At 58.0% G+C, this 23792-nt stretch overlaps 1 protein-coding gene across 1 annotated transcript; it reads left to right on the top strand.

The window, feature by feature from the left end:
- The first annotated feature begins 695 nt into the window (after positions 1 to 695).
- Positions 696 to 19976, top strand: MCM5 (minichromosome maintenance complex component 5). The gene is made up of 17 exons (XM_072844163.1): positions 696 to 810; positions 1530 to 1704; positions 3273 to 3399; positions 3484 to 3612; positions 5733 to 5905; positions 7041 to 7196; positions 8721 to 8887; positions 9195 to 9366; positions 10176 to 10287; positions 11527 to 11670; positions 12221 to 12286; positions 12560 to 12736; positions 13347 to 13459; positions 14784 to 14912; positions 15877 to 16019; positions 18571 to 18698; positions 19624 to 19976. Exons 2-17 carry the CDS (start codon positions 1538 to 1540, stop codon positions 19723 to 19725), a joined length of 2205 nt encoding a protein of 734 aa, XP_072700264.1. The 5' UTR covers positions 696 to 810; positions 1530 to 1537; the 3' UTR covers positions 19726 to 19976.
- Positions 19977 to 23792: the final 3816 nt, after the last annotated feature.

Below are 23792 nucleotides of genomic sequence, written 5' to 3'. Positions count from 1 at the left end.
AGGCAGACCCTCAACCGCTGAGCCACCCAGGTGCCCCCAATCTTGCCATTTTTCAAGCTAGGTTGGGCACCTGGTTGTGAATTTCTGCAAATATTAAGCATTGCCAAAGAATGAAAAGTCGTTTACAATGAAAACAAACAAAAAAATCATCCTCTGGGTCTAAAAAAACATCCTTGGGTCCCTTCATCAGCCAACTTTGGGCCCAGAGATTTACTCTGGATTTCTCTCCAACCTCAGTTCAGGAGGGAGCATGCCAGGGAGGGCTCGGCGCAGGGGGCAGGGGGTGCCGGGGAGGGCTCGGGGCGGGCTCAGGGAGGGGGTGCCGGGGAGGGGGGTATGGGGGGGCTCGGGGAGGGGCGGCGGGCTCCCCCCGGGACCCACGGCTTCTGAACCCCCAAGTGGTCCTGCCCCGGGCTCGGCCTTGTGGGAAGGCTCGAGGGGGTACAGGCGAGGCCCCCGCACACCGCCCGGGCCCGGAGGCCGCCCCTCCGCCATCTTTGCGTCCCGCTCCGCCGCCGCCGCTTCCCCCCGGCTCAGAAGTTTCGCGCCAAATTGTCAGCCCGGCAAGATGGAGCCCGGAGGAGGCCGGGGACATGACGTCACGAGCCTCCAGCCAATCGGATTCGGAGGCCGGTCCGGGAGGCGGAGCTCGCGGGCGCAGAGCGGCCCAATCGCAGGCTGCGGGCCCCCGGGGAGCCAATCAGGGTGCAGCGGCCGCGGCGCCCGGCCGCGGCGCCTGGTTTTTCCCGCGAAAGGCGGCGGCGGGCGCGGAGGTGCTGGTGTGCTGGGTCCGGGGCGTGCGGGGTCGAGGTGAGACTCGGGGCCGGGGCGTGCGGGGGAGGCGAGGTGAGACCCGGGGCCGGGGTGCGGGGGGCCGGGGTGCGGGGGGGCGAGGTGAGACCCGGGGCCGGGGTGCGGGGGGGCGAGGTGAGACCCGGGGCCGGGGTGTGGGGGGCCGGGGTGCGGGGGGGCGAGGTGAGCCGGCGGCCCGGGTGCGGGGGTCGAGGTGAGACCCGGGGCCGGGGTGCGTGGGGCCGGGGTGCGGTGGGGCGAGGTGAGACCCGGGGCCGGGGTGCGGGGGGCCGGGGTGCGGGGGGGCGAGGTGAGACCCGGGGCCGGGGTGCGGGGGGCCGGGGTGCGGGGGGTCGAGGTGAGACCCGGGGCCGGGGTGCCTGGGGCCGGGGTGCGGGGGGGTCGAGGTGAGACCCGGGGCCGGGGTGCGGGGGGCCGGGGTGCGGGGGTCGAGGTGAGACCCGGGGCCGGGGTGCGGGGGGCCAGGGTGCGGGGGGGCGAGGTGAGACCCGGGGCCGGGGTGCGTGGGGCCGGGGTGCGGGGGGGCGAGGTGAGACCCGGGGCCGGGGTACGGGGGGGGGGGGGCCGGGCGTGCGCAGGCGTCCGCGCAGGAGGGCGCGGCGGGGTGGGCAGGGTGTCCTGGGCGGGCGGCGGTCCCCCGCCCCTTCCCTCCCCTTCCCTCAGAGCCGAGGCCGCCGCCGCTTCCGGCCTGCTCCAGCTGGTCGTCCCCGTGCCAGGCGCAGTCATGTCCGGCTTCGACGACCCCGGCATCTTCTACAGCGACAGCTTCGGGGGAGACCCCGCGGCCGACGAGGGGCAGGCGCGCAAATCGCAGCTGCAGAGGCGCTTCAAGGAGTTCCTGCGGCAGTACCGAGTGGGCACCGACCGCACCGGCTTCACCTTCAAATACAGGTGCGGCCCGGGGAGGCGGGGAGCTGGAGACCCCCCGCGGCGGAGCAGGCGCCGCTGTGGCCACGCGTGTGCACTCTGAGCCCGTTAGCGCCCCAGTGCACGGATGGGGACAGGGCCCCGGAGAGGTGAAGGAGCCTGTGGATTTGGGTCCCAGCAGAGCTTCATCCCGGCCACTCCCGGGCCGCATTTGGTTATGTACTTTTGATGAATAGCCCCCGGGGCCCCTAACCATCAGCTAGAACTTCCTTGGGCCCTTTGGTTCTTTATCTAGGACTGGTTGCTGTTCACTTCTTGTTTTTCTGTGTCATGTCTCTGATGCCTGGTAAACCCAAGCCCTCTATGGGTGCAAAAGGTGAAGGTGGTGGTCAGGATTTAATTTCACTTAGGCATTCCTTCCAGTCTGGCCGCCTCTGTTGATCAGCACTTGCTGTCTGCCAGGCACTAAGGTACTGTTCCAGGTGCTGGGCTACCCACTGAATCTGCTCTTCGTCATTATATAACCATTGGCAAGCCCAGCCTCTCACCTTAGCACCTTGAAATGCAGAGGAGTTGAATCTGTGAGTCCAGACATGGGCGTGAAATTATTAGTTGAGTGACTTCCAGGTAACAGTCTCCGTGTCATCAGTAAATGAGTGTCAGCAGTTCTGCCTCCATTTATTCATGTATCAGCTGACATTGACCATGTGTGTGCCAGGCATTGTGCTAGGCACTAAGATACGAAGAGGTCCTGTTGCTTGTTCTTTAGAAGGTTGTACATCAGTGGTCAGTGAAGCTCCTAAGTCAGTGAGGTCAAGGTGTGGAGGCCAAGAGATAAATTACAAAGTGACAGTTGCCTCCAAGGCAGAATAGCAAAGGGGAGTTATGGAGGGCCTCCAGAGGAGCCCACCTTTGGCCCCCAGCTGAGAAGAGTTTCAGATATGGAGGGCCTTCTCTACAGAAGGAGTTGCCTGCCTGGGCGGAGAGTTATGGGTGGTCTGTTATAGTAAAGTGCTTTCTAGGTCAGAGTTGGCTGTTGCATGTGGCTCTGGGACATAAGGTCGAAGGGGTTAAGGTCTGAGATGAGGCTGAAGAGAGGGCTCTGCATAGCGTAGGTCAGTGTCCCTAAGTGCATTTTGGGACGGTAGTCCCATGGGATGGATGCTCTGTAGAAGTCCATCTGGTGGTTGACAAGGTAGTCTCTACCATCTCGTCTCCAGGTTTGAGCTTTGTGGTTTGGTAGCCTCTGACAGAAAGTAAAAGGCTCCAGGGGGTCCTGCAGGGAGAAAAAAACAAAACATCCCAAAGTGACCTGTGCACACAGCCCTGTCTGAGTGTTGAAATATCCTTTAGCCATCTTGGGGAGTGTTTAACCAGAACTGTTTTTTGAGGATGCCTCTGTGAGAAACAGGGATCCTCCGCAGGGTTATATCACAGAACCACCTAGAAGTTGATGTGTGTTCTGGAAGAGGAGTAGGAGCAACGATGGTGATGATGTGGGCACAGTGAGGGTGCAGGTGCACCTCAGCCAGTGTTGATGTCCTCTTCTCTGCACCCCGCCCTGCCTCCACCTTGCCACCTGCCCACTCCAGGGATGAGCTCAAGCGCCATTACAACCTGGGGGAGTACTGGGTCGAAGTGGAGATGGAGGACCTGGCTAGCTTCGACGAGGACCTGGCTGACTACTTGTACAAGCAGCCGGCCGAGCACTTGCAGCTGGTGAGTGGGACCCTGTCCCTCCCTGAATCCCCCAGGGCTGGCCCTGCTCTGGTCACTAACAGGTGTCGCCTTCCTCTTCTCCAGCTAGAGGAAGCTGCGAAGGAGGTGGCTGATGAGGTGACCCGGCCCCGGCCCACAGGGGAGGAGGTGCTCCAGGACATTCAGGTCATGCTCAAGTCGGACGCCAGTCCGTCCAGCATTCGTAGCCTCAAGGTGGGTCCACTTAGAGGCTGGGGGGAGGGTGACAGTGGCTGCTGCACGGAGCATAGGAGCTTCAGACACAGACAGACCTGAGTGCTAGCTGTGTGACCCTGAGCAGCTCACCAGACCTCTCTGAGCCTCTTTCTTCCTCTGTAAAATTAACTCATTGGACAAATGTTTACCGAGCTCTTCTGTGGGCAGGGGATTGAGTTGGGTTCTGGAGAAACAATGTTAAACAACAAACTCCTGTTCCTGTGGACTTTATACCCCCCACCCTGAGGGGTGTGCGGGGGGACCCTGAGTAAACCAGAGTATCACCCATGATGGTTGTAGATGATCGTAAGCACAGTGGAGGAAGTCAGCGGGTGCAGAGAAGGCTTCCTTGGTGGAGAACCACCTGAGCAAAGGCCAAGCAGGGGGGCAGACAGCTGGGAGAGCACTCCAGGGAGGTGGCGGCACAGCTCCTGCAGAGCCTGAGTGCAAGGAGGGCATGCTATGTTCAAGGCCATGTTGAAGGACAAGCCAGCGTGGCTAGAGAACGATTGGGAGGCAAGCAGGGTGGGCAGAGCCGGTCTGTCATCCAGGTGTTTGTTCTAACCGACAAATACTGAAGGCTGCTTCGCTTAGGTGCTGGGCTAGACCCTCACTATAGACAGATGGGACTGGCTTCTCATGGGGCTTATGGTGGGAGAGACAGGTAAGGGACATGGCGATGGCTTCAGGAGCCGGGTACAGTCATGAAAGAACGAAAAGAACGAGGTAAACATGACAGTGGCTGAGGGAGGTGGATGGTGGTCAGAAGGAGGCCTCTGAGGAAGTGATGTTGGAGGGAGTCTGAGTGATGCATCGTCAGAGGTGTGACAGCCTCAGGAAGAGCCTTCCAGGCTTAAGGAGAAGCAGGTGCAAAGGCATTGAGGTAGGATGGTGTCATGCTTCAAGGAACAAGAAGCAGCCGGGGTGGCCGGACCCCAGTATGGGTGAGGGTTGGAGGAAGGGCAGGGGAAGGGGAGGGAAGAGGCCAGAGGGCCAGGGCTTTTCTAGCCAAGGGAAGGAGCTTGGATCCTCTATGAAGCACAGTAGAAAGACAGTGTATGTTTAAGTCGAATGGACCAGTTCCGTTTGCAAATGATTTCTCGGGCTGTCGTGTGGAAAATTTATAAAATAGGCAGGAGAGCAGCGAGCAGGAAGTGATGATGGTCAGGATGGTGGTAGTTGTCATAGGGCTGTTGCTAGAATCTAGGGCAGCACGTGCCTGTGCTCAGCTTTCTCTGCAGTAGGCCCCAGGGTCACCCGGTTAGCTAATGGCACCTCCTCATCATGCGCTGCACCCCCAGGGCCATGCTCTGGTCTTTGCTTGTGTCCCCACATCATGCAGCTCTCTCGGGGCCCATGTCAAGCTGTCTTTGGCTCACACGGTGGCAGGTCTGTTCCAGAAGCAGGGTGGTGGATCCTGGAGCTTGTCAGCTTTACCTCTGCCTTCCCAGCACTGAGGAGGGGTTCCGTGACTCTGGAATCAAGCTCCATGTCACGTTCGCCTCTCTGTGGAAGTGGCATCCGTTGGACCTGTTTTATGGGGGGAGCTGTATGGTTAGAGAGGCAAGGTTCAGCTCCCCTGGGGACACACTTCTTATTTTGGAGGACACAGCGTGCTTCAAGGAACAAGGCTATACCTGGCCTGCTTCAGGTGGTGGATTTTCTGTGATGGGGAGGAGCCCTCCCTAGAAGGATCATTTGTCAGGGTGGCTTGGAGGGGTTGAAACCCATCCTTTCCAGCTCAGGATTCTGGGGTGCCAGGACACCCGCAGCTTTGTAGCTTGTTTCTGAAAAACATGTGCCCCCCCCCCCCTTTTTTTTTAAAGATTTTATTTATTCCTGAGAGAGAGAGAGAGGCAGAGACACAGGCAGAGGGAGAAGCAGGCCCCATGCATGGAGCCTGACTTGGGACTCAATCCCGGGTCTCCAGGATCATGCCCTGGGCTAAAGGCAGTGCCAAAACACTGAGCCACCCGGGCTGCCCCAACACATGCTCTTCTGATTGAACCAGCTGGATGCCCTAGGAAGAGATTTTTATCACATCATATCCGCTATCTGTGTCTCCCTTTAACCAACCACCTCTTGGTGGCTCTGTGCAGTCGGACATGATGTCACACCTGGTGAAGATCCCTGGCATCATCATCTCAGCGTCTGGGGTCCGTGCCAAGGCCACCCGCATCTCTATCCAGTGCCGGAGCTGTCGCAACACGCTTAGTAACATTGCCATGCGCCCGGGCCTGGAGGGCTATGCCCTGCCCAGGAAGTGCAACACGTGAGTGGGCCTTGCCGGGCCCAGTGACTGTTGGGAGTGACGTCTAGAGGGAGATTGGGGGGGAGGACTGGCCTGCAGCACGGGGCGTGCCCTGCGGGGGTGGCACAGGCCTGGGCACCAGGGCTGCTAACCAGGTGTAGTATCCTTCGTTGGTGAGTTCTGTTCGCATCAGGATGCCCACACAACCTTGTGGGGACCCCAGGGTTGGGAGGGAGAAGCAGTCCAGGGGACAGTTCATCTGGGGTCTTCTAAAGCAAACTGGTTTGCCAGGGCAGCCTCCAGGCTGTTCTCCACCCCGCAGCTGGTGCCTACCCTGCGGGTGACCCAGTCATTTCTATGTCACCCAAAGTTAGGTGTGGTCCTGGCCCACACGACCCTCCAGGACCCACTCCCAGGTCCTTCTGGCCTCTGGTTGTCCTTCCTCTCTCTAGGTCCAGCCTCATTTCATCCCTCCTCTGGGATTGCTGAGCATACTTCTGGCACAGGGCCTTTGAACGTGCTATTTCCTCTGCCCCAAACATTTCCCTCTGCCCTCCACAGTCCTCATTTTTCACTTCTGTCTGCTTTCTCTTATGTCATCTCCCAGAGGTTCCTCCCCAGGCCTCCCATCTTACACGTGGTGCACGCATACCTGGTCACTCTAACCCACCTGCCCGACAGCATGGGGCACCACTGTCATTCTGTCCTGCAGCCATTTGGCGGCTGGCTTTTTCAGTCTCCCCAACTGAAATTTTCACTGCCATGTCCCCTGGCCCATTGAACAGTGTCTGGCGCGTAGTGGGTGCTTTGCTGTAACAGTGCTAGAGTGATTGAACCGTGACTTCATTACATGGGGGTAAGAAGAGGCCTAGACCCTGAGAATGGTCTCCACGTGCCCAGACCTTCACCAGGAGTTCCTGGGATTGGAGTGGGGGTTTCATGAGGTCATTGGTGAGCTACCTGTGGGGACACCGAGCCTCACGGGGATTGAGAGTGGTTTGTCTGCGTCCTTTAAGTTATTGGAGGAGCCAGGCCTGGTCTGTGGTCCCCCCCCCTCCTTTGAAGGGCCTTGTCCAGCAACTCCTAGAATCCTAAACTTGCCATTGGCTGGATCTTGTCCCCCAACTCCAGTGATCCTCTCTCCTTCACCCTACAGGGATCAGGCTGGGCGCCCCAAGTGCCCCCTGGACCCCTATTTCATCATGCCTGACAAGTGCAAGTGTGTGGACTTCCAGACGCTCAAGCTCCAGGAGCTGCCTGACGCGGTGCCTCATGGCGAGATGCCTAGACACATGCAGCTCTACTGTGACAGGTGAGGTGGGGTGGGGTGGGCATCCCTGGGGGCAGGTGGCCCTGGCTGTGGCTGGTGAGTGGTGGGAGGAGAGGATGGCTTGTTCTGGACACTTGTTCACAGGGACACTGGTGCTTCCCATCTGTTTCCATCTCTTCCCATTCTCCTGGAAACTGCGGGGGCCCGGAGCCCCACCATGCACACAAGGGCCTGGAACTCTAAAGGACTGGCTGGCTTCTAGAGCTTTGAGCCTGGGCTCTTCTGGGAGGGTCCCTGCAGCTCAGAGAGCCCATGCCCCGCCTGTGTCCCAGGCTCTCTGATAGTATTCTTCCTCGGGTTCGGCCGAAGGAGGATGGTGCTAGGGTGCTTGGCTAGCATTTGGTCCCCTCAGGGCCACCTGGGAGGGAGGCTTGTAGCTGTGGGGGTTGTTCCTCACCTGGGCTTGCACACCTGGACATATGTGCTGGTGTTGCGGTGCCGTGTGTTTCCCTGGGGAGTGGATCCATAGGCTTCCTTAGCTTCATCAGTGACAGCTGTGTGTGTAGAAGTCAGACGGGTGAGTTACGTGAGCTGGATGGAGAAGGCTCGGTTTCCTCATCAGTAAAGTGGGCTCAACGACAGTCCTTAATCTCTAGTGAGGCTGCTGGGAGATGTTAATTGGAAAATGAGCCTATTTTGTATAGGCCCTTGATACAAGTTAAGTATTTGGTGCTTGTTAGGTTATTCTCCACACAGTTTGTAGTCCAGACTTAAGAAGTGGTACGTGGGAAGGGTGCCCCAGAGTCCTCTCAGAATTATGACAAGATGCCCACGGACGGTCCTCTGTGGGATGGGACTATTTCTGGCACGTGGAAAGAACACTTTTGGGTCTGTGTCCTCTCTTGAGCAGGTCCGATCACTTTATCACTGTTCCCCACTCCCCCCAAGCTCAGAGAGGTGCGGTGACTTTGTTGAGGCCACACAGCTTCTAAGTGGCAAGAGTGCAGCTACGTGCCCCAGGGTCCCCTCCGTGCTGCACTGCGGTTCTGACTGGAGGGACTTGGAGACTTCTGTTTCAGCATCTTAGTTTTGAAAAGACGACCTGGAAGTCCAGAGGCAGGATGAGTTGACTGAGCTCATGGAGCCCCGAAGAGGCAGAAATGGGGGGTGGTGGTGACCCTTGCAGAGAAGCTGGAGGGCCTGCGGAGGAAGGCTTCCCAAGGTGGCTGAGGGGAGCCCTGCGACGAGTCCGCAGCAGCTAAGATGGGGATGGGGCTTCTGAAGACTGGGTGGGCTAGTGCTGAGCCTGCCCTGTGGCCCCAACTGGCGGAACGAATGAGCCCTTGAGGGCAGGGAAGGGTCAAGGCCACCACAGCGACCAAGGGCGGTGCGCAGCCTTGGTCTTCAGTGTCCTACCTGGGCCATGCGTGCTTGGCGTGGGGGCCCCGAGGGATGGGGAGGCCTGGGGCCAGCCCGGGAGGTGAGGGTGACAGGGTGGGTGATGGTCAGGGACTCGCTGTGCCCACCAGGCTCTCATCTTTGTTTCCCCTCCCCCTGTCTCCTCAGGTACCTGTGTGACAAGGTTGTCCCTGGGAACAGGGTCACCATCATGGGCATCTACTCCATCAAGAAATTTGGCCTGACCACCAGCAAGGGCCGCGATAGGGTGGGTGTGGGCATCCGGAGCTCCTACATCCGTGTCCTGGGCATCCAGGTGGACACAGATGGCTCCGGTGAGTGGGGCCTGGGCCCTGCCTGTGCCAGCCCCCGTGCCCAGCCCCCCTGCTGTCTCTCCCCTGGGTTATTGTTGGGCCTCCCTGTCTCCCTCTGCCCACCCTTCCCAGTGGTACCTGGGGGCCTCCAGGGTCCGGCCCTCCAGGTCCTCAGACCAGCCTTCCTCTCCCTTCCTGGACCCCGAGAACCAGCTCAGGCTTGTGCTGGCCAGGCTCTGGGGCCTGACCTGCAGGGGGCCCTGACCATGCTGGCCGGGTGTCCTCACACAGCACCCACATGCCCTCCCTCTCCGGCCCACCCACTCAGGCCGCAGCTTTGCCGGGGCCGTGACCCCCCAGGAAGAGGAGGAGTTCCGGCGCCTGGCCGCCCTCCCCAATGTCTACGAGGTCATCTCCAAGAGCATCGCTCCGTCCATCTTTGGGGGCACAGACATGAAGAAGGCCATCGCCTGCTTGCTGTTTGGGGGTTCCCGAAAGAGGTGGGGGTTCAGTACTGCCAGGTCTGGGGAGCTTGGCCCATGGAGGGAGCTGCTGAAGCTCAAGACTTGAATGTTCTCACTTTCCCAGGACCCTCAGCCTTGCCTGCTATTCCCAGCCCCTTCTCCAGCATCCAGCCTTGCTGTCAGCCCGCTAATGGCCAGTCCATGCTCTCCTACCCAGAGGGATCCCGTGACCTGGGCTAGGGGTGGCCTGGGGGAAGGGGCCAGCAGATGCAGTGGGGAGAGCTCTGGGCTTGGAGTCTGGAGACAAGAGGTTAAATCTCTGCTTTGCTGCTTATTTCCTGTGTGACCTTGGGTGAGAGATACCACCTCTCTGGGCCCAAGTTTCCTTGGCAACAGGGAAGGAAAGGACATAGCACTTGTAGGACAGTGTGTGTCCTTTTGAAACTAGAAAGCAGTGGAGCTAGGACGATAACGATACCAGCAGCCTCCACATACGGGGTCCTCACTGTGCACTGGCCTTCTTGCAAGTGCTTTCGTGTGTGCGACACCCAGCCAGTCCTCATGGTGACCCTCAGAGGAAGGGATGTTTGATCAGACACTGTGTGCCCTGGCCCTGAGTGTCCTGTCTTTGGCCGACCCTGCCCTGGAGACCAACTGTTTCCTCCAACGTTACTACGGGTGAGGCAGGGGACATGGTGGCCGGCCGCTGTGCAGGAGGGTCTTAGCCCAGAGCCTCTGCCTGCCCGATGCTCTGAGGCTTGTGGCACAGGCTGTGGGGCCGACTGCCAGCTCGCCCTATGACTGGCCTGAGTCTCATCCTTGCCCACCTGCCTGTCTTCCCCCAGGCTCCCCGACGGACTCACCCGCCGAGGAGACATCAATCTGCTGATGCTGGGGGACCCTGGGACGGCCAAGTCCCAGCTGCTGAAGTTTGTGGAGAAGTGCTCTCCCATCGGGGTGAGTGCCTGGGCCTTGCTGTTTTGCTTGGCTGCCCCTGTGGGAAGGCAGGCTGCGGGCAGGGCCGCGGGGTCCCTGGCCCTTCTGGGGGCTGGCCCCCCACAGTCTCTTCCTTATTCTTGTTGGTCATGGTCGGGACAGAACAGAGTGAAGGAAGGGGGCCATCGGGCATGGGTGGGTCTGGGGTGGCGGGTGGAGTGTGGCCTAAGAGGCAGCATGGCTTTGGGTCTCAGCCTGGCCAGGAGCTAGCTGGCTGTGGACCCTGAGCAAGTTTATCGTGTAGATGTGCTGGCCTCATGCTCCGCTCACTGCATGGTGGGCACTGTGGTGCCTTTTAAGGAGGAAACGGTACAGAATAGGTCACTCTTGCCCGGGATCCCACAGCTAGTAAGTGCGAGCACAGGGATGTGACCCCAGTTGTATGGTAGGCGGGGTCCTCTGTGTTGTGGTCAGTGGGTCTGGGGGCTCAGAGTGGGGCGAAGCTGACCCAGGGGAACAGGGCTGCGCCGGTGGGAGGTATGGCCCGCGGGTCGGTCAGAGAGGAGAGATGCCCGGTGTGGACTCTGGTGGTTGTCTGATGAAAACACACGAGCTCTACTGTGCACCATGGGGTGGTTTTCAGTGTCTGGTGGCCACGTTGAAAGACTAAAAGGAGTAGAGGAAATAAATCTTCATATTCTAATTCAGTGTATCTGAAGTGTTAAGTCTTTTAGTGTGCAGTGTAATATAAATACCATTGCATGCTTTATGTTCTTTTTTTAAGCACTAAGTTCAAAACCATGTGTCTTTTACACCATAAGCTCACCTCACTTTGGACAGTGGCAGTGTGGGGCATGTGGGTCTGCACAAAGAGGAAGGGCCTGGGGAGGGAGAGCCTTTTCCTTAGGGGTTGGGAGTCCCCATCCCAGCCCTAAGGCCACCTGGAAGTAGGTTGTTCCTCTCCTGTGGGCCTCCATGGGCTCACCTATGAGCCAGGCCCCTGAGCGCTACATCGTAGGGCTGTGGTGGGGCTCAGATGACCATGGATGTGGATTCCCCCTCGGTCAGAACCTAGTGGCCAGACTGGTGCCAGGGCTGCCTTCCACCCGAGGGAGCAGCACAGGTTCTGTTCAGGGCTCTGCAGCCAGCTTTGGTGCGTGACACTGGGCGAGTCACTTCAGTTTGGGCCCTTAACTCTCTGGGGTGAGGGCCTGGAGCTGGAGCTGGGTTGAGTCCTGATACCTCCCTCCCCTCGCCCAGGTGTACACATCTGGGAAAGGCAGCAGTGCAGCCGGCCTGACAGCCTCAGTGATGAGGGACCCCTCGTCCCGGAACTTCATCATGGAAGGTGGTGCCATGGTCCTGGCTGATGGTGGAGTTGTCTGTATTGACGAGTTTGACAAGGTGGGTCTGATGGTGAGGGGCGGCTGAAAGGTGGGTAGCACCTCATAGTTGTGGGGCTGGGCTTGTGGCCTCCTGTGCTCAGACAGCAGCAACCACCTCTGACTTGGAGACCAGCACTGGGTCTCTGGGCCTGTTACTAGAGGGAAGTAGTTGAACCTCTCTGAGCCTCAGTTTTTTTTTTTTTTTATTATTATTCATAGAGACACAGCTAGAGAGAGAGGCAGAGACACAGGCAGAGGGAGAAGCAGGCTCCATGCAGGGAGCCCGATGTGGGACTCGATCCTGGGACTCGAGGATCACGCCCTGGGCTGCAGGTGGTGCTAAACCGCTGCGCCACCGGGGCTGCCCTGAGCCTCAGTTCCACATCTCGAGAGTAGGGATAGGAGAGCCAGGCCCACACAGCTTATTGTCAGCAGGATGAGAGGACACCTAGCTCCTGCCATGGGCCTGGTGTAGAGTCGGGTCTTGGGACTGGTAGCTGCATGGTGTTCTGCTGCCCTGGTCACCTGCCCCCTCGCCTGGGTGCCACAGACATTTCTGCCCCACACAGATGCGGGAAGACGACCGAGTGGCAATCCACGAGGCCATGGAGCAGCAGACCATCTCTATAGCCAAGGTGCGTGGCTGCCATGCAGCCTGGCCCAGCCATGGGGAGGGTGCTGGCCGGGGCCAGGGGTGGGGGTAGGTGCTCGGGCCCCAGCCTTGGGCTGCTCTATGCACCCAGGGCTGGGGCTTGTTGGCCTGTGTCCGCTGGCGGCAGCAGTTGGCCTAACATCCGTTGGCCTGGTGTCTGTCCACCTGGCGTGCTGCAGTGAGCGCATGTTTGCACGGAGGGCTATGTCCCTGGCTCCTCATGTCTGTCCTCTGCTTCCCTCCCTCCCCCTCTCAGGCCGGGATCACCACCACCCTCAACTCCCGCTGCTCTGTCCTGGCTGCCGCCAACTCGGTGTTCGGTCGTTGGGATGAGACGAAGGGGGAGGACAACATTGACTTTATGCCCACCATCTTGTCCCGCTTTGACATGATCTTCATCGTCAAGGATGAACACAATGAGGAGAGGGATGTGGTGAGTCCTGAGCGGGCTGGGACCATGGTTCTGAGGGCAGGTAAACAAGGGCCTTGGCGCTAAGTCCTGCACATCAGACCTGCCTGTTAACAGGCAGCTGGGGGCAATGGCTGCAGAGAATGCTGGGCCAGGGGTCCAGAGTCCTGCTCCTGGGGGTGCTGTGCTTGCACTTGGGTAAATGATTCCCTCCCTGGGGCCCAGTCCCTTGCATCCAAAACAAGGGAACTGGACTCTGCAAGTAACAGAACCCCAGCTCTGGCCAGAACGTTTCTGGAAGGGACAGAGTGGCTTATGTAGGGAGCGAGGCTAGGGGTGTGAGGCCCACCCGGCTCTGGGCTCAGTGTCTGAGCTCTGTCTCTGCCTCCCTTGCCAGAGTCTTAGTCTCAGCCAGCTGCTCTCCTCGTCGTGGCAGATAAGGCCCTGGCAGCTCTGGGATTTTGTCTAATCAGCTCACAGCTCGCAAGGAAAGAGGGGCCTCCTCCTTTCTGTGGGTTCTGGCCCATCCAGCTCCTCCCTCCCTGCCTGCTCAACTTGTATGGGGATGCTGGTGTGGGGATGCTGGCTCAGGAGGGCCCATGGGCTGACCCAGTGTCCCCTCGGCTCCCCCTAGATGCTGGCCAAACACGTCATCACTCTGCACGTGAGTGCGCTGACCCAGACCCAGGCTGTGGAGGGTGAGGTGGACCTGACCAAGCTGAAGAAGTTCATTGCCTACTGCCGAGCGTGAGTCCTGGACGCAGGCCCTGCGGGAGTCTCCCGGGGTGGGAGGGGACCTTGAAGCCTGGGCCTGCTTCTCACATAGGATGCCTGACATGAGGCCCTTTTTGGGGTTTGGGCTTTGCTCCTATCTGACCTTGTACAGGTCATGCGGTGGCTCCTGGCCTCAGTTTCCCCGTTGCTAAAATGAGAAGGTAGGAATTAGAAGGTCTTGAAACCCCACCAGGACTCTTACATGCAGGGAGGCAGCGCAGTGGGGACCCTGTGGACGTGGGCTCTGGGTGACGTCTGCCCCACTGTGTGACCTTGGGCAAGTTGGTTGGCCCCTGAGCCTCTCTTTCCCTGGATTGGTGTGACCTAGGGTTCTTGTGAGGATTGCACAGATGATTGAGTGCTCGGTGCAGCCTTGCACTGAGGAAACATTCAGGAAATGGCAGCTGCAACTTCTATTCTCGTTCTTCTCACAAATTGCCAGTAATAGTGATCCCGCATATAGTCAGTGTTCAGTGCCAGGTGGTCCTCTGAGTGAGTGACGTGTGAATGAGCTTAACCCTGTCCCAAAGCCTTTGTGAGTGCTGTAGTAAGCCGTCGTACAGGTGGGACTGAGGCGGAGAAGCAGAGGGAAAGAGGTTAAGTGACTCATCCAAGGTCGTTAGTGGAAGGTAGCAGAGCCAGGATTTGAACCCAGGCACTGTGCTGGGAAGCTGCACCTCTGCCTCTCTTGTCTCTTGTTGGAGATAAAACCTGAGGGTTGGGGTCTTAGAGGGCCCCTCTTGCAGGAGATGAGGCGCTATAGTCAGGTGGGTCCCTAAGTACCCGCCCCCCCCAGCTGCAGTGATGAGCCCAGCAGCTCCTGCTCTAGCAGTCCTTGTCACAATTCCTTTTTTTTTAATTTATTATTTTTTTAAGATTTTATTTATTCATGAGACACACACACACACAGAGGCAGAGACACAGGCAGAGGGAGAAGCAGGCTCCATGCAGGGAGCCCGATGTGGGACTTGATCCCGAGACTCCAGGATCACACCCTGGGCTGAAGGCAGGCGCTAAACCCCTGAGCCACCTGGGGATCTCCTTTCGTCACAATTCCTTTTGGCCACATCCTCGGGGGCTTGGCCCTGGGTGTGAGTCACCCCACCTTGATGCCAGGTCCTGGGTGGCTGTGGGGAATGGACTCCCTTCTCCTGGCCTGGTTTCTTATCCTCAGGAGGAGGGTGGGATTAGGTGATCTGAGCATTGTCCTGAATCTGTGATGTCATTTGGCTGGGGATACAGTGGGTGTCCCAAGGTTCCTTCCTGGACCAATGGCAGCTGCTCCCCCATCCTGCAGGAAGTGTGGCCCCCGGCTATCGGCAGAGGCTGCAGAGAAACTGAAGAACCGGTATATCATCATGCGGAGCGGGGCCCGGCAGCATGAGAGGGACAGCGACCGCCGCTCCAACATTCCCATCACTGTGCGGTGAGTAGGGGCCAGGGGACTGGACCCAGGTGGGCAGGACGGGCCTCAGTTTACACAGCAGGATGTGCCCAGCAAGCCTGAGGCCAAGGGCCCCTATTACCACTGCAGGCCCATAATAAGGGCTGCTGGTCAGGTCAGCTTGGGGGAGCATCAGCAGTGGCCTCCCTGATGATATGTATTTCTTGGCTTGTTTTAAGTTTGAGGAAACGTGGAATCTGTTTTTTCTGAATTTTGTCTGGCTTCCCTCATTGCAGGAAAGCCTGGGGGTGAGGGAAGGGCCTGGTCATGGGAGTTCAAGACCTGGGTCTTAGACTTTGGCCCTCTCTGACTGAAGGGAAATTCCTTTCCTTCTCTGGACCTCAGTTTTCATAGTTCTTAACTTTTCATTCTTTGGAGTTTATACAGTAGGAGGTTGGGCCTACCTGGGCTGGATCCTGTCTCTAGTAGGATTAGTTAGAAATGGATTTAGCTGTAAGTAATGGAAAACTCAAAAAAAAAAAAAAAAAAAGAAAGAAAGAAAAAACTCAAAAAAGTAAAGTCAATAAATTGAAAATTTACTTCTCACATAAAGATGTTTGAGGGTAAGTGGTACAGGGTTGGTGTGATGGCTCCTCAGTGTCATTAGCAACTTGGGCTCATCCTCATAGATGGCTGCTGGATCTCTAGCCATCACCTCTGCATTCCAGGCGACAGGAGAGGAAGGGGAAGAAGGGCCCATCTTTCCTTAAAGATGTTTCCTGAAATCCCCACAAAATGTTTGAACTGAGAACTTATTGGCTGAATCTTAGTCACATAGACACGTCTAGATGCAAGGGAAGCTGGGGAATGTCTTAGCTGGGTGCCACATGCCGGAGTCAAAATCGGGGTTCCGTCACCGAGGAGGAAAGGGCAGCAGTCTCCTCTGCGGCCTTCCTCCCTTGGGCGGGGTGAGGCCGTGAACTGAGTCCACCGGTGGTTCCCACAGGCAGCTGGAGGCCATTGTGCGCATCGCGGAGGCCCTCAGCAAGATGAAGCTGCAGCCCTTTGCCACAGAAGCGGATGTGGAGGAGGCTCTGCGGCTCTTCCAGGTGTCCACGCTGGATGCCGCCTTGTCCGGCACTCTGTCAGGTGAGCGGACCCCCTGGGACACGGGCTCGGCCGCGCTGAGGTCCCAGCTTGGTGCCCTGGGGGGGCCAGGCAGTGCCCCAGAGCCTGGGAGCCTGTGTTGCTTCTGTGCGTTGGCCCAGCATCTATGAACTACCTCCCTTGCGCTTGGCCCTTTCCCCTCCATCTTCCTCCCTGATGAGAAGCCACAGCGTTCCCCCCCAGACCCTTGAACATGATCCTTTTGGCTCTGTTAATGATTAAGAACTGTGATTTTATCATTGTTGGGGATAGCACTCCTGCCCTAAGCTCATAACGATTTTGAGCGCTTCCAGAGCTCTTTTCCTTGTTCTGTGTCCAGCTGCCCCCAGAGACTGGATGGGCACACAGAAGACAGACAGGCACTCGGGGGCTGGGTCAGGGTGCCAAGGTGTGGTTCCCTAGCTGGACTGCAGATCTCTCCACCCATGGGCCTGTGTGGGTCAGACCCCTGTTGATCCTATTCTGGGTTCAGGCTCGGCCTTGAGCAGGCTCTCCTGGAGCTCGGCCTGTGGCAGGCTCTCCTGGAGCTCGGCCTTGAGTGGGCCCTCCTGGAGCTCAGCCTTGAGCGGGCCCTCCTGGAGCTCAGCCTTGAGCGGGCCCTCCTGGAGCTCGGCCTGTGGCAGCCTCTCCTGGAGCTCGGCCTTGAGCGGGCTCTCCTGGAGCTTGGCCTGTGGTGGGCCCTCCTGGAGCTCGGCCTTGAGCGGGCCCTGCCAGAGCTCAGACTTGAGTGGGCCCTCCTGGAGCTCGGCCTTGAGTGGGCCCTCCTGGAGCTCGGCCTTGAACGGGCCCTCCCGGAGCTCGGCCTGTGGCAGGCTCTCCTGGAGCTCGGCCTTGAGCGGGCCCTCCTGGAGCTTGGCCTGTGGCGGGCCCTCCTGGAGCTCAGCCTTGAGCGGGCTCTCCTGGAGCTCGGCCTGTGGCAGGCTCTCCTGGAGCTTGGCCTGTGGTGGGCCCTCCTGGAGCTCGGCCTGTGGCGGGCCCTCCTGGAGCTCGGCCTTGAGCGGGCCCTGCCAGAGCTCAGACTTGAGTGGGCCCTCCTGGAGCTCGGCCTTGAGCGGGCCCTCCCGGAGCTCGGCCTGTGGCAGGCTCTCCTGGAGCTCGGCCTTGAGCGGGCTCTCCTGGAGCTTGGCCTGTGGTGGGCCCTCCTGGAGCTCGGCCTGTGGCGGGCCCTCCTGGAGCTCGGCCTTGAGCGGGCCCTGCCAGAGCTCAGACTTGAGTGGGCCCTCCTGGAGCTCGGCCTGTGGCGGGCCCTCCTGGAGCTCGGCCTTGAGCGGGCCCTCCCGGAGCTCGGCCTGTGGCAGGCTCTCCTGGAATGGGCTCATTCCTTCACGTGTGGGTGTCGTGTTTGCCAGACACCATTCCAGGGGTCATGGTTTAAGAGTGAAGGGACCTCAAAGTCCCTACCCTGTGGGCCTCATTCTGAGTGAAGGGAGAGACAGCAGAGGCAGATGGCTCTGTAGAGAGTGAGGTGGGGGGGTTGTGGCAGGGAGTGGGGTGGGGGTTTGTGGCAGGCCAGGTGTGTTGGGAGGAGAAGATGCCTCCCCATGGAGGAGGGGGTGGTCAGGACGGCGTCTGTCTCTGAGGAGGTGATGTTATGGAGGCAGTAGTGCAACGTGAGGACATAAGGCCCTGGGGGGCGGGGGGCAGAGAACTCTCTGGGTAGATAGAGGGAAGACTCAATGCTGTGCCTCCACAGAGGGTGCAGGCTTGGCAGATTCCAGGACCGGAGTGGCTGGGACCTGGGGTGGTGAGAAGGGCCTGATCACCCCTACCCTCCCCCCTTGGGGATGGCTGCCTCTGCTCTCTGCTCTCGAGGGGATTTCTGTCTGGTGAGACATTGGTGAACAGAGGGCTGTCTGGAATGCTGATGCAGAGGGCACATGTGATTTGGGACAGTGACATTTGAGTTAGGCCTTGCAGCCTGTGTAGGAGTTTGCCGTGTAGACCCGTTTCAACCTGGAGCCTTGAAGTCCCTCTGAGGGGCTTTGCTGACCGTGCTGACTGTCTCCTCTGCTGAAACTCCACGGCATCTGTAGGCAGGCCGTGCTCAGCAGGAGAGACTCACCCTGAACAGTAGTTGGAAGTCAGGAGCCTCCTGCTTGCCAGGGCACCTGAACAGCCGGATGGGGTCCCTGCATTACCAGCATACTCAGTCAGCTCGTGTCCCTCCTCAGAGCCCTCCACTGCCTGCTTCTCCCAGAATCACAGCAAAACCTGTTCCTGGCCCCTGGACTGGGCTTTGAACAAAGCCGGGTTTTTCCCTTCATACCTTTGCAGCTGCCATCCCCTCTGCCTGGAACATCCTTCAGCACAGGCGGGCCTTGTCTGCTGACTCGGGGCGCTCATGAGCCATCTGCTCAGGCCTACGCTGCTGTCCTCTGCGAGCTCCTCCCCTTCCTTGAGGTTTTTCTCCTTTTGAGTTTTTCTTCTGAGCCACCTTTGTCTCAGGGACCCTGTCTCCCCAGGCCTCCCACCATGGGCACACCGAGTTCCATGGGCACCCTGTTCCCACCCACCTGTCTCCCTTTGCCCATAGGGGTGGAGGGCTTTACCAGCCAGGAGGACCAGGAGCTTCTGAGCCGCATCGAGAAGCAGCTGAAGCGCCGCTTTGCCATCGGCTCCCAGGTGTCAGAGCACAGCATCATCCAGGACTTTACCAAGCAGGTGCGCCTTCCCCGGGGCCTGGTAGTGGGGCCTGGTAGTGGGGCTGGGGGTTTCCTGCCAGCTCCTGTAGCCTGGTCCTCATGCACCTGGCACCTGTGTCCTGTTGCTCAACAGACGGGCCTGGGATTAGGATGGGGCAGTGGTTCCTGTCGTTCGTCACCTAGGGACTGCTTCAGTCTGGGCTGGGGGGTGGTTTTCTGTCCCATTAGAGAAGAGGACAGGGGCTGGCGTTCTCATAGAGCTACACCCAGGCTCCCCCATCTGTCCTTTCCCCCACTGCCTGGCTTTTATGGGATGAGAGGGGCAGAGCCGGAGGGTGAGCCGTGCAGTTCTCGAAGGACAGTGCTCTGGACCCCAGAGAGGGGGTGGGGCCTTCCGGATGCCGTGGAGAGCTTGTGGTCATCAAAACCACAGGAACAATCCATCAGTTGCTGGTTTCAGCTCCTCTTCATGTGCGTCATCCGGTTTCAGTCTTTACAGCAGTTTCGTGCAGTAGGTGGTCCCACGCCCCATGTAGGTGAGCAGACCGAGGCTTCCAGAGAGGTTTAGGGGTCAAGAGTTGGGTTCTAGAGTCCGTGGACTCAGTTGACAGTTCCAGCTCTGCCACTTAATTGCTGTGTGACTTTGAGTGGGTGACTTAGCCTCTGTGTGCCTCAGCTCCTCCCCTGTAACATGGGCATAACTGCAGTACAGCTGCGTGGGGACCAGGTGAGGTGACGTTCGCCCCATAGGTGCTCAGGACATGTGAGCTCTTCTTGGGAGCAAAGGAGACGGTTGTGAAGGCCTTTTATAAACCAGCAGGTTCTCCACAAGCAGGGAGGACATGAAGGCTCCCTTGGGGCTCCGCAGGGCCAGTGGGTGGGCCAGAGGCTGTTCTGGGGTTCCCTCGGGAGGCATGCTCCTGCATCCGGCCTTGTGTCCACAGAAATATCCGGAGCACGCCATCCACAAGGTCCTGCAGCTCATGCTGCGACGGGGCGAGATCCAGCATCGCATGCAGCGCAAGGTCCTCTACCGCCTCAAGTGAGCCCTGCTGCCCCGTGGACTTGCCCTTGCCTCCTCTGCGTCCCACCGCCCAAATGGCGCCAGCCTCTGCCTCCCCACCGCTGTCTTGGACATCCCACGCGCTATGCCCCTCCTGGGTGGAGGGGTCCCCACCTGCCCTGGTGGAAGGAGCACCCTGCCCGCCTCACTGCCTCTGGGTGTCTGCTTCTGGTGCAGCTCCAGGAAATGTGCTTTTAGAGTTTGTTGAAATAATAAAGCCGTGGTGTGTTTGTATGCCTGTGGGCTTCTGTGCCAGGGAGCTTGTTGCCACCCCCACGTTGCCTTCACAGCAAAGCAGGTGTGGGGGAAGGACAGGCCCTGGAGTCAGACAGAATGCGTTTCTGACCTGCATCGGCCACTCAGGCTCTTTCCCTTTCCTTCTCTGGGTTCCTGAACTAGTCAGTGGGGATGTGGCCAGTTCCTTGCTGGCGGTGGTGAGAATGCCACCAGAGCTAGCATGCATGCAAGCGCTCTGTAGAGTGCGGGAGGTCGGCCCGCCTCCACCCTTGCCCAGCAGCTTGGAGGGTGGGCACGAGCCGTGGTTTTGCCTCGGACTGGCTGGTTCACCAGTCTTCTCTGTGCCTCAGTTTCCTGAGTCATAAAGGATGACACACTTGCTTTGTAGGGGTGTGTTTAGGATAAGTGGAGCCAAGTAGTTGGGCAGACTGAGCCGTGTGGTGAGACTGATGGCATTTGGGATTTGGGGACATGGGTTCCCACCAGGCCTTAGAGCTGTGATGTGGCTAAGAAGCAGAGGTGCTGGAATTCTGTGGGCCTCTTTGCCCCTGGGGGGCTCCCCACAGCTGTGCGGCCTTGGCTGTGGCACTGGACTTCCCTGTGCCCGAGGATGTGCCTTCATTTATTTTGCCATTTCCTTTATTTATTTATTTTTTGGATCCGGTTAACATCCATCATTACACAGTTCTTTTTCTTGTGACGGAAAATCTTAGGTCTCTATTAGCATTAGCTACTTTCAAATACTCAGTACAGTGTTAGCAACTGCAGTCACCGTGTGGGGTGTTGCATCCCATGACGTCCTTTGGAGCAGGTGTGCACCTTTGACACCTCACCCATTTCGGCCATTCCCCAGCCCCACCCCTGATACCACTTATCTATTGTCTGTGTCTGTTGAAGTGTTATTGTTTTTTTTTTCAGGATTCCATATGTAAGTGAGATCATAGGGTATTTTCTCTCTGACTTCAGCTAGCATGGTGTCCTCCAGGTTTATTCACATTTTGAATGGCAGGATTTCCTTTTTTTTTTTTTTTTTAATATTTTATTTATTTATTCATGAGAGACATAGGCAGAGGAAGAAGCAGGCTCCCTATGGGGAGCCGGATGTGGGACTCTATCCCAGGACTCCAGGATCATGACCTGAGCCAAAGGAAGACACTCAACCCGTGAGGCACCCAGGCGCCCCAGGATTTCCTTTTCTGTGACTGGGTAATATCCATGCATGTGCGTGCATGTTCCTCATCTTTATCTACTTCCCTGTCATGGATGCCTCGGTGGTTTCCATACTCTGGCTGTTGTAAATGCCATTGCAATGAACCTGCTTGTGCCTGTTTCTTTTCAAATTAGTGTTTTCATTTTCTCTGTGTAATTACTGACATACCCAGGAGTGGAGTTGCCAGGTCCTGTGGCCCTTGTAGTGTTGGTTATTTGAGGTACCTCCACGCCGTCTCCCAGGGCAGCTGCACTCCCACCACCAGCTCCCTGGGCTTCCCTTCCCTCCATGCCCTTGCCGACACTTGTTCCTCTTGTTTTTGGCACAAGCCATTCTGATAGGTGGGAGGTGCTAGCTCATCATGGTTTCGATTTGCGTTTTTCCGCTCATGGGTGGTGGTGAGCATCTTCTCATGAGGCCTCCGGAGAACGGTCTCCTGCTCGTATTTTGATCACATCGCTGCTGTCTTGCGGTTGAGTTACAGGAGTTCACATGTTCTGGATACGAGCCCCTTGTTAGTGGGTGGTTTGCGGGTACTTTCTCCCCCAGTGCGCGGCGGTCTTTCATTTTGTTGACAGTTCCCTTCCCCGTGCAGAAGCTTTTTATTTTGAGGTTGTCTCTTCACTCGTTTGTTGTAGCTTTTGCCTTTGGTGGCAGAGCCAAGAAGTCATCGCCAAGACCCAGGTCAAGGAGCTTGCCCCTGTCTTCTCCTGGGGGTTTCATGTTTTGGGTCTTACGTTCATCTCTAATCCACCTTGAGTTTTTGTGTACAGTGTGAGGTAGCAGTCCACAGTTTCTTCTGCCTGTGGCCAGTTTTCAGCACCACCCACTGGAGGGGCTGTCCTGTCCCCGGTGTCTGTTTCCGTCTGCCAGGTCGTTAATTAATTGATCGTGTATATGTGGGTTTATTTCTGCCCCATTGATCTGTGCGCACCTGCATTTAGCACCACAGGTCGTGAGGCTTGAATCGTAGCAAGCTCTAGTAATAGTATAAGAGGAGATGAACAGTACTGGAGTTTTGTCAGTATTGTGCATAATATTGAAACATCAACGTGAGGGTAGGATTCATAAAATGAAAGAAGACTCCGTGAAATAAAATACTCGATGTTTCGGCTGCATTTAGAAATGCAGACTCTCAAGCAAAACATGAGTATTCAAAGGTATGAAACATTTTATTCTAGTAAATTATGAGAAGAGCAGGTGCTTAAAAATAACCACCACGTAAAAATGAAGGCAGCCGTGACCTTGGAGGAGATGGTGTGATCTTCCTCCACACTCGAGCAGGAAGCCCGGATGCATCAGCATGGTCATCGTTGTGACAAGAGTGTGTGCACTGCAATTTCCAGCTGCTCCAAGCTCTTTGACTCCCCGGTTCCAGGAAATGGAGCGACGAGAGGAGCTAAATCAGTCTTCCTCTGATGCACTCCTGCTCAAAGCCCTTTCTTCTTTGGTAATTTGGAGAACTTCTGAATGGCCCTTTGTCACCTTGTTTGGATGCCTGTCTTCCTGAGAACAGTGTGAGCACTTCCGGATCCACTACACCTTTCATCTTTTTATTTTTTATTTTTTTAAGATTTTATTTATTTGAGAGAGAGCACACATGAGTGGGGTCAGGGGCAGAGGGGGAAGCAGACTCCCAACCAAGCAGGGAGCCTGACGTGGGGCTTGGTCACAGGACTTGGGGATCATGACCTGAGCTGAAGGGAGACACTTAACCGACACCTTTCGTCTTGTGCAGGGAGAGACGAGCACGTCGGGGTATCGGCTGCACACCTCGGCTTTCTGTTCTCTGTCTGGGGGTGCTGGGAGGAGAGTGAGGTTTAGCCCTGCAGCCGGGGCTGTGTTTTCTGGAAGCGGAGAGGGATCTTTCTCCAGGGGGTATGTTCACCTGGGGTCTCGTCTGTGATGGTGCCTCACCCTCAGACACTGCAAAGTGGTACCCCTGTCCTCCCACATTTGTTGGCTGGGATGCACTTAACCCTCTGGCGGTAGTGGATGCGGGTGCTGTGGTTCGCTTCCATTTTACAGATGGGGAAACAGGCTCGGGGCGGCACGTGTCACAGTGCTTTGAGGGCAGGGTCAGGATTCAAACCCGGTTGTGCCCTGAACCCCCGTGCCACTCCGCCTCCTGCACTGTGTCCTCACTAGGTAGGCCAGATGCTTGGGCTGAGCAGGCTGCTGGGGTAGCGCCAGGTCTGGCCTGGAGGAGCTGCTGGTCCAGCGGGAGGACTGCCCGGGCGTAGTCAGTCTTCCGGGTACAGGGTGCTATGGGCAGGCAATGTGGACCCAGGGTGGGCACCAGCTTGTCTGTGGGTGGTGAGGGCGGGAGTGGGCTCCTGGGAGAGGCACGGAGCACAGGTGAGCACAGAGGGCCTCCTGCAGAGGGAGCAGCAGGGCCCGGCGCCACGAGAACGCCCGGACATCCGGGAGGCCCCTGCACCACCACGGAGGCTGCGAAGAGCAAGGAGGGAGACTGCCCGGCCTCCAATGTGGCAGTGGGAGGGGGTGCCCAGGCTGGGAGGCTGGGTGGGCGGCCTTAGTGGACTGGAGAAGGAGGATCCTGAGCCGGGTGGGGGTGCAGCTCCCACCTGCTCCAGCTGCCG

Source organism: Canis lupus, chromosome 11, assembly GCF_048164855.1.
Source record: "Canis lupus baileyi chromosome 11, mCanLup2.hap1, whole genome shotgun sequence".
Lineage (NCBI taxonomy): Eukaryota > Metazoa > Chordata > Mammalia > Carnivora > Canidae > Canis > Canis lupus.
Note: the sequence above shows the minus strand (reverse complement) of the source record. Positions and strands in the feature narration are given on the sequence as shown.

What these genes read in the sequence shown, in the direction of transcription:
- MCM5 (XM_072844163.1), top strand. Translation starts at nt 1,538, where the DNA reads ATGTCCGGCTTCGACGACCCCGGCATCTTCTACAGCGACAGCTTCGGG. An exon ending in GGTGGACACAGATGGCTCCG is followed by an intron (nt 8,888 to 9,194) that starts GTGAGTGGGGCC and finishes CCACCCACTCAG; the next exon opens with GCCGCAGCTTTGCCGGGGCC. An exon ending in TTTGGGGGTTCCCGAAAGAG is followed by an intron (nt 9,367 to 10,175) that starts GTGGGGGTTCAG and finishes GTCTTCCCCCAG; the next exon opens with GCTCCCCGACGGACTCACCC.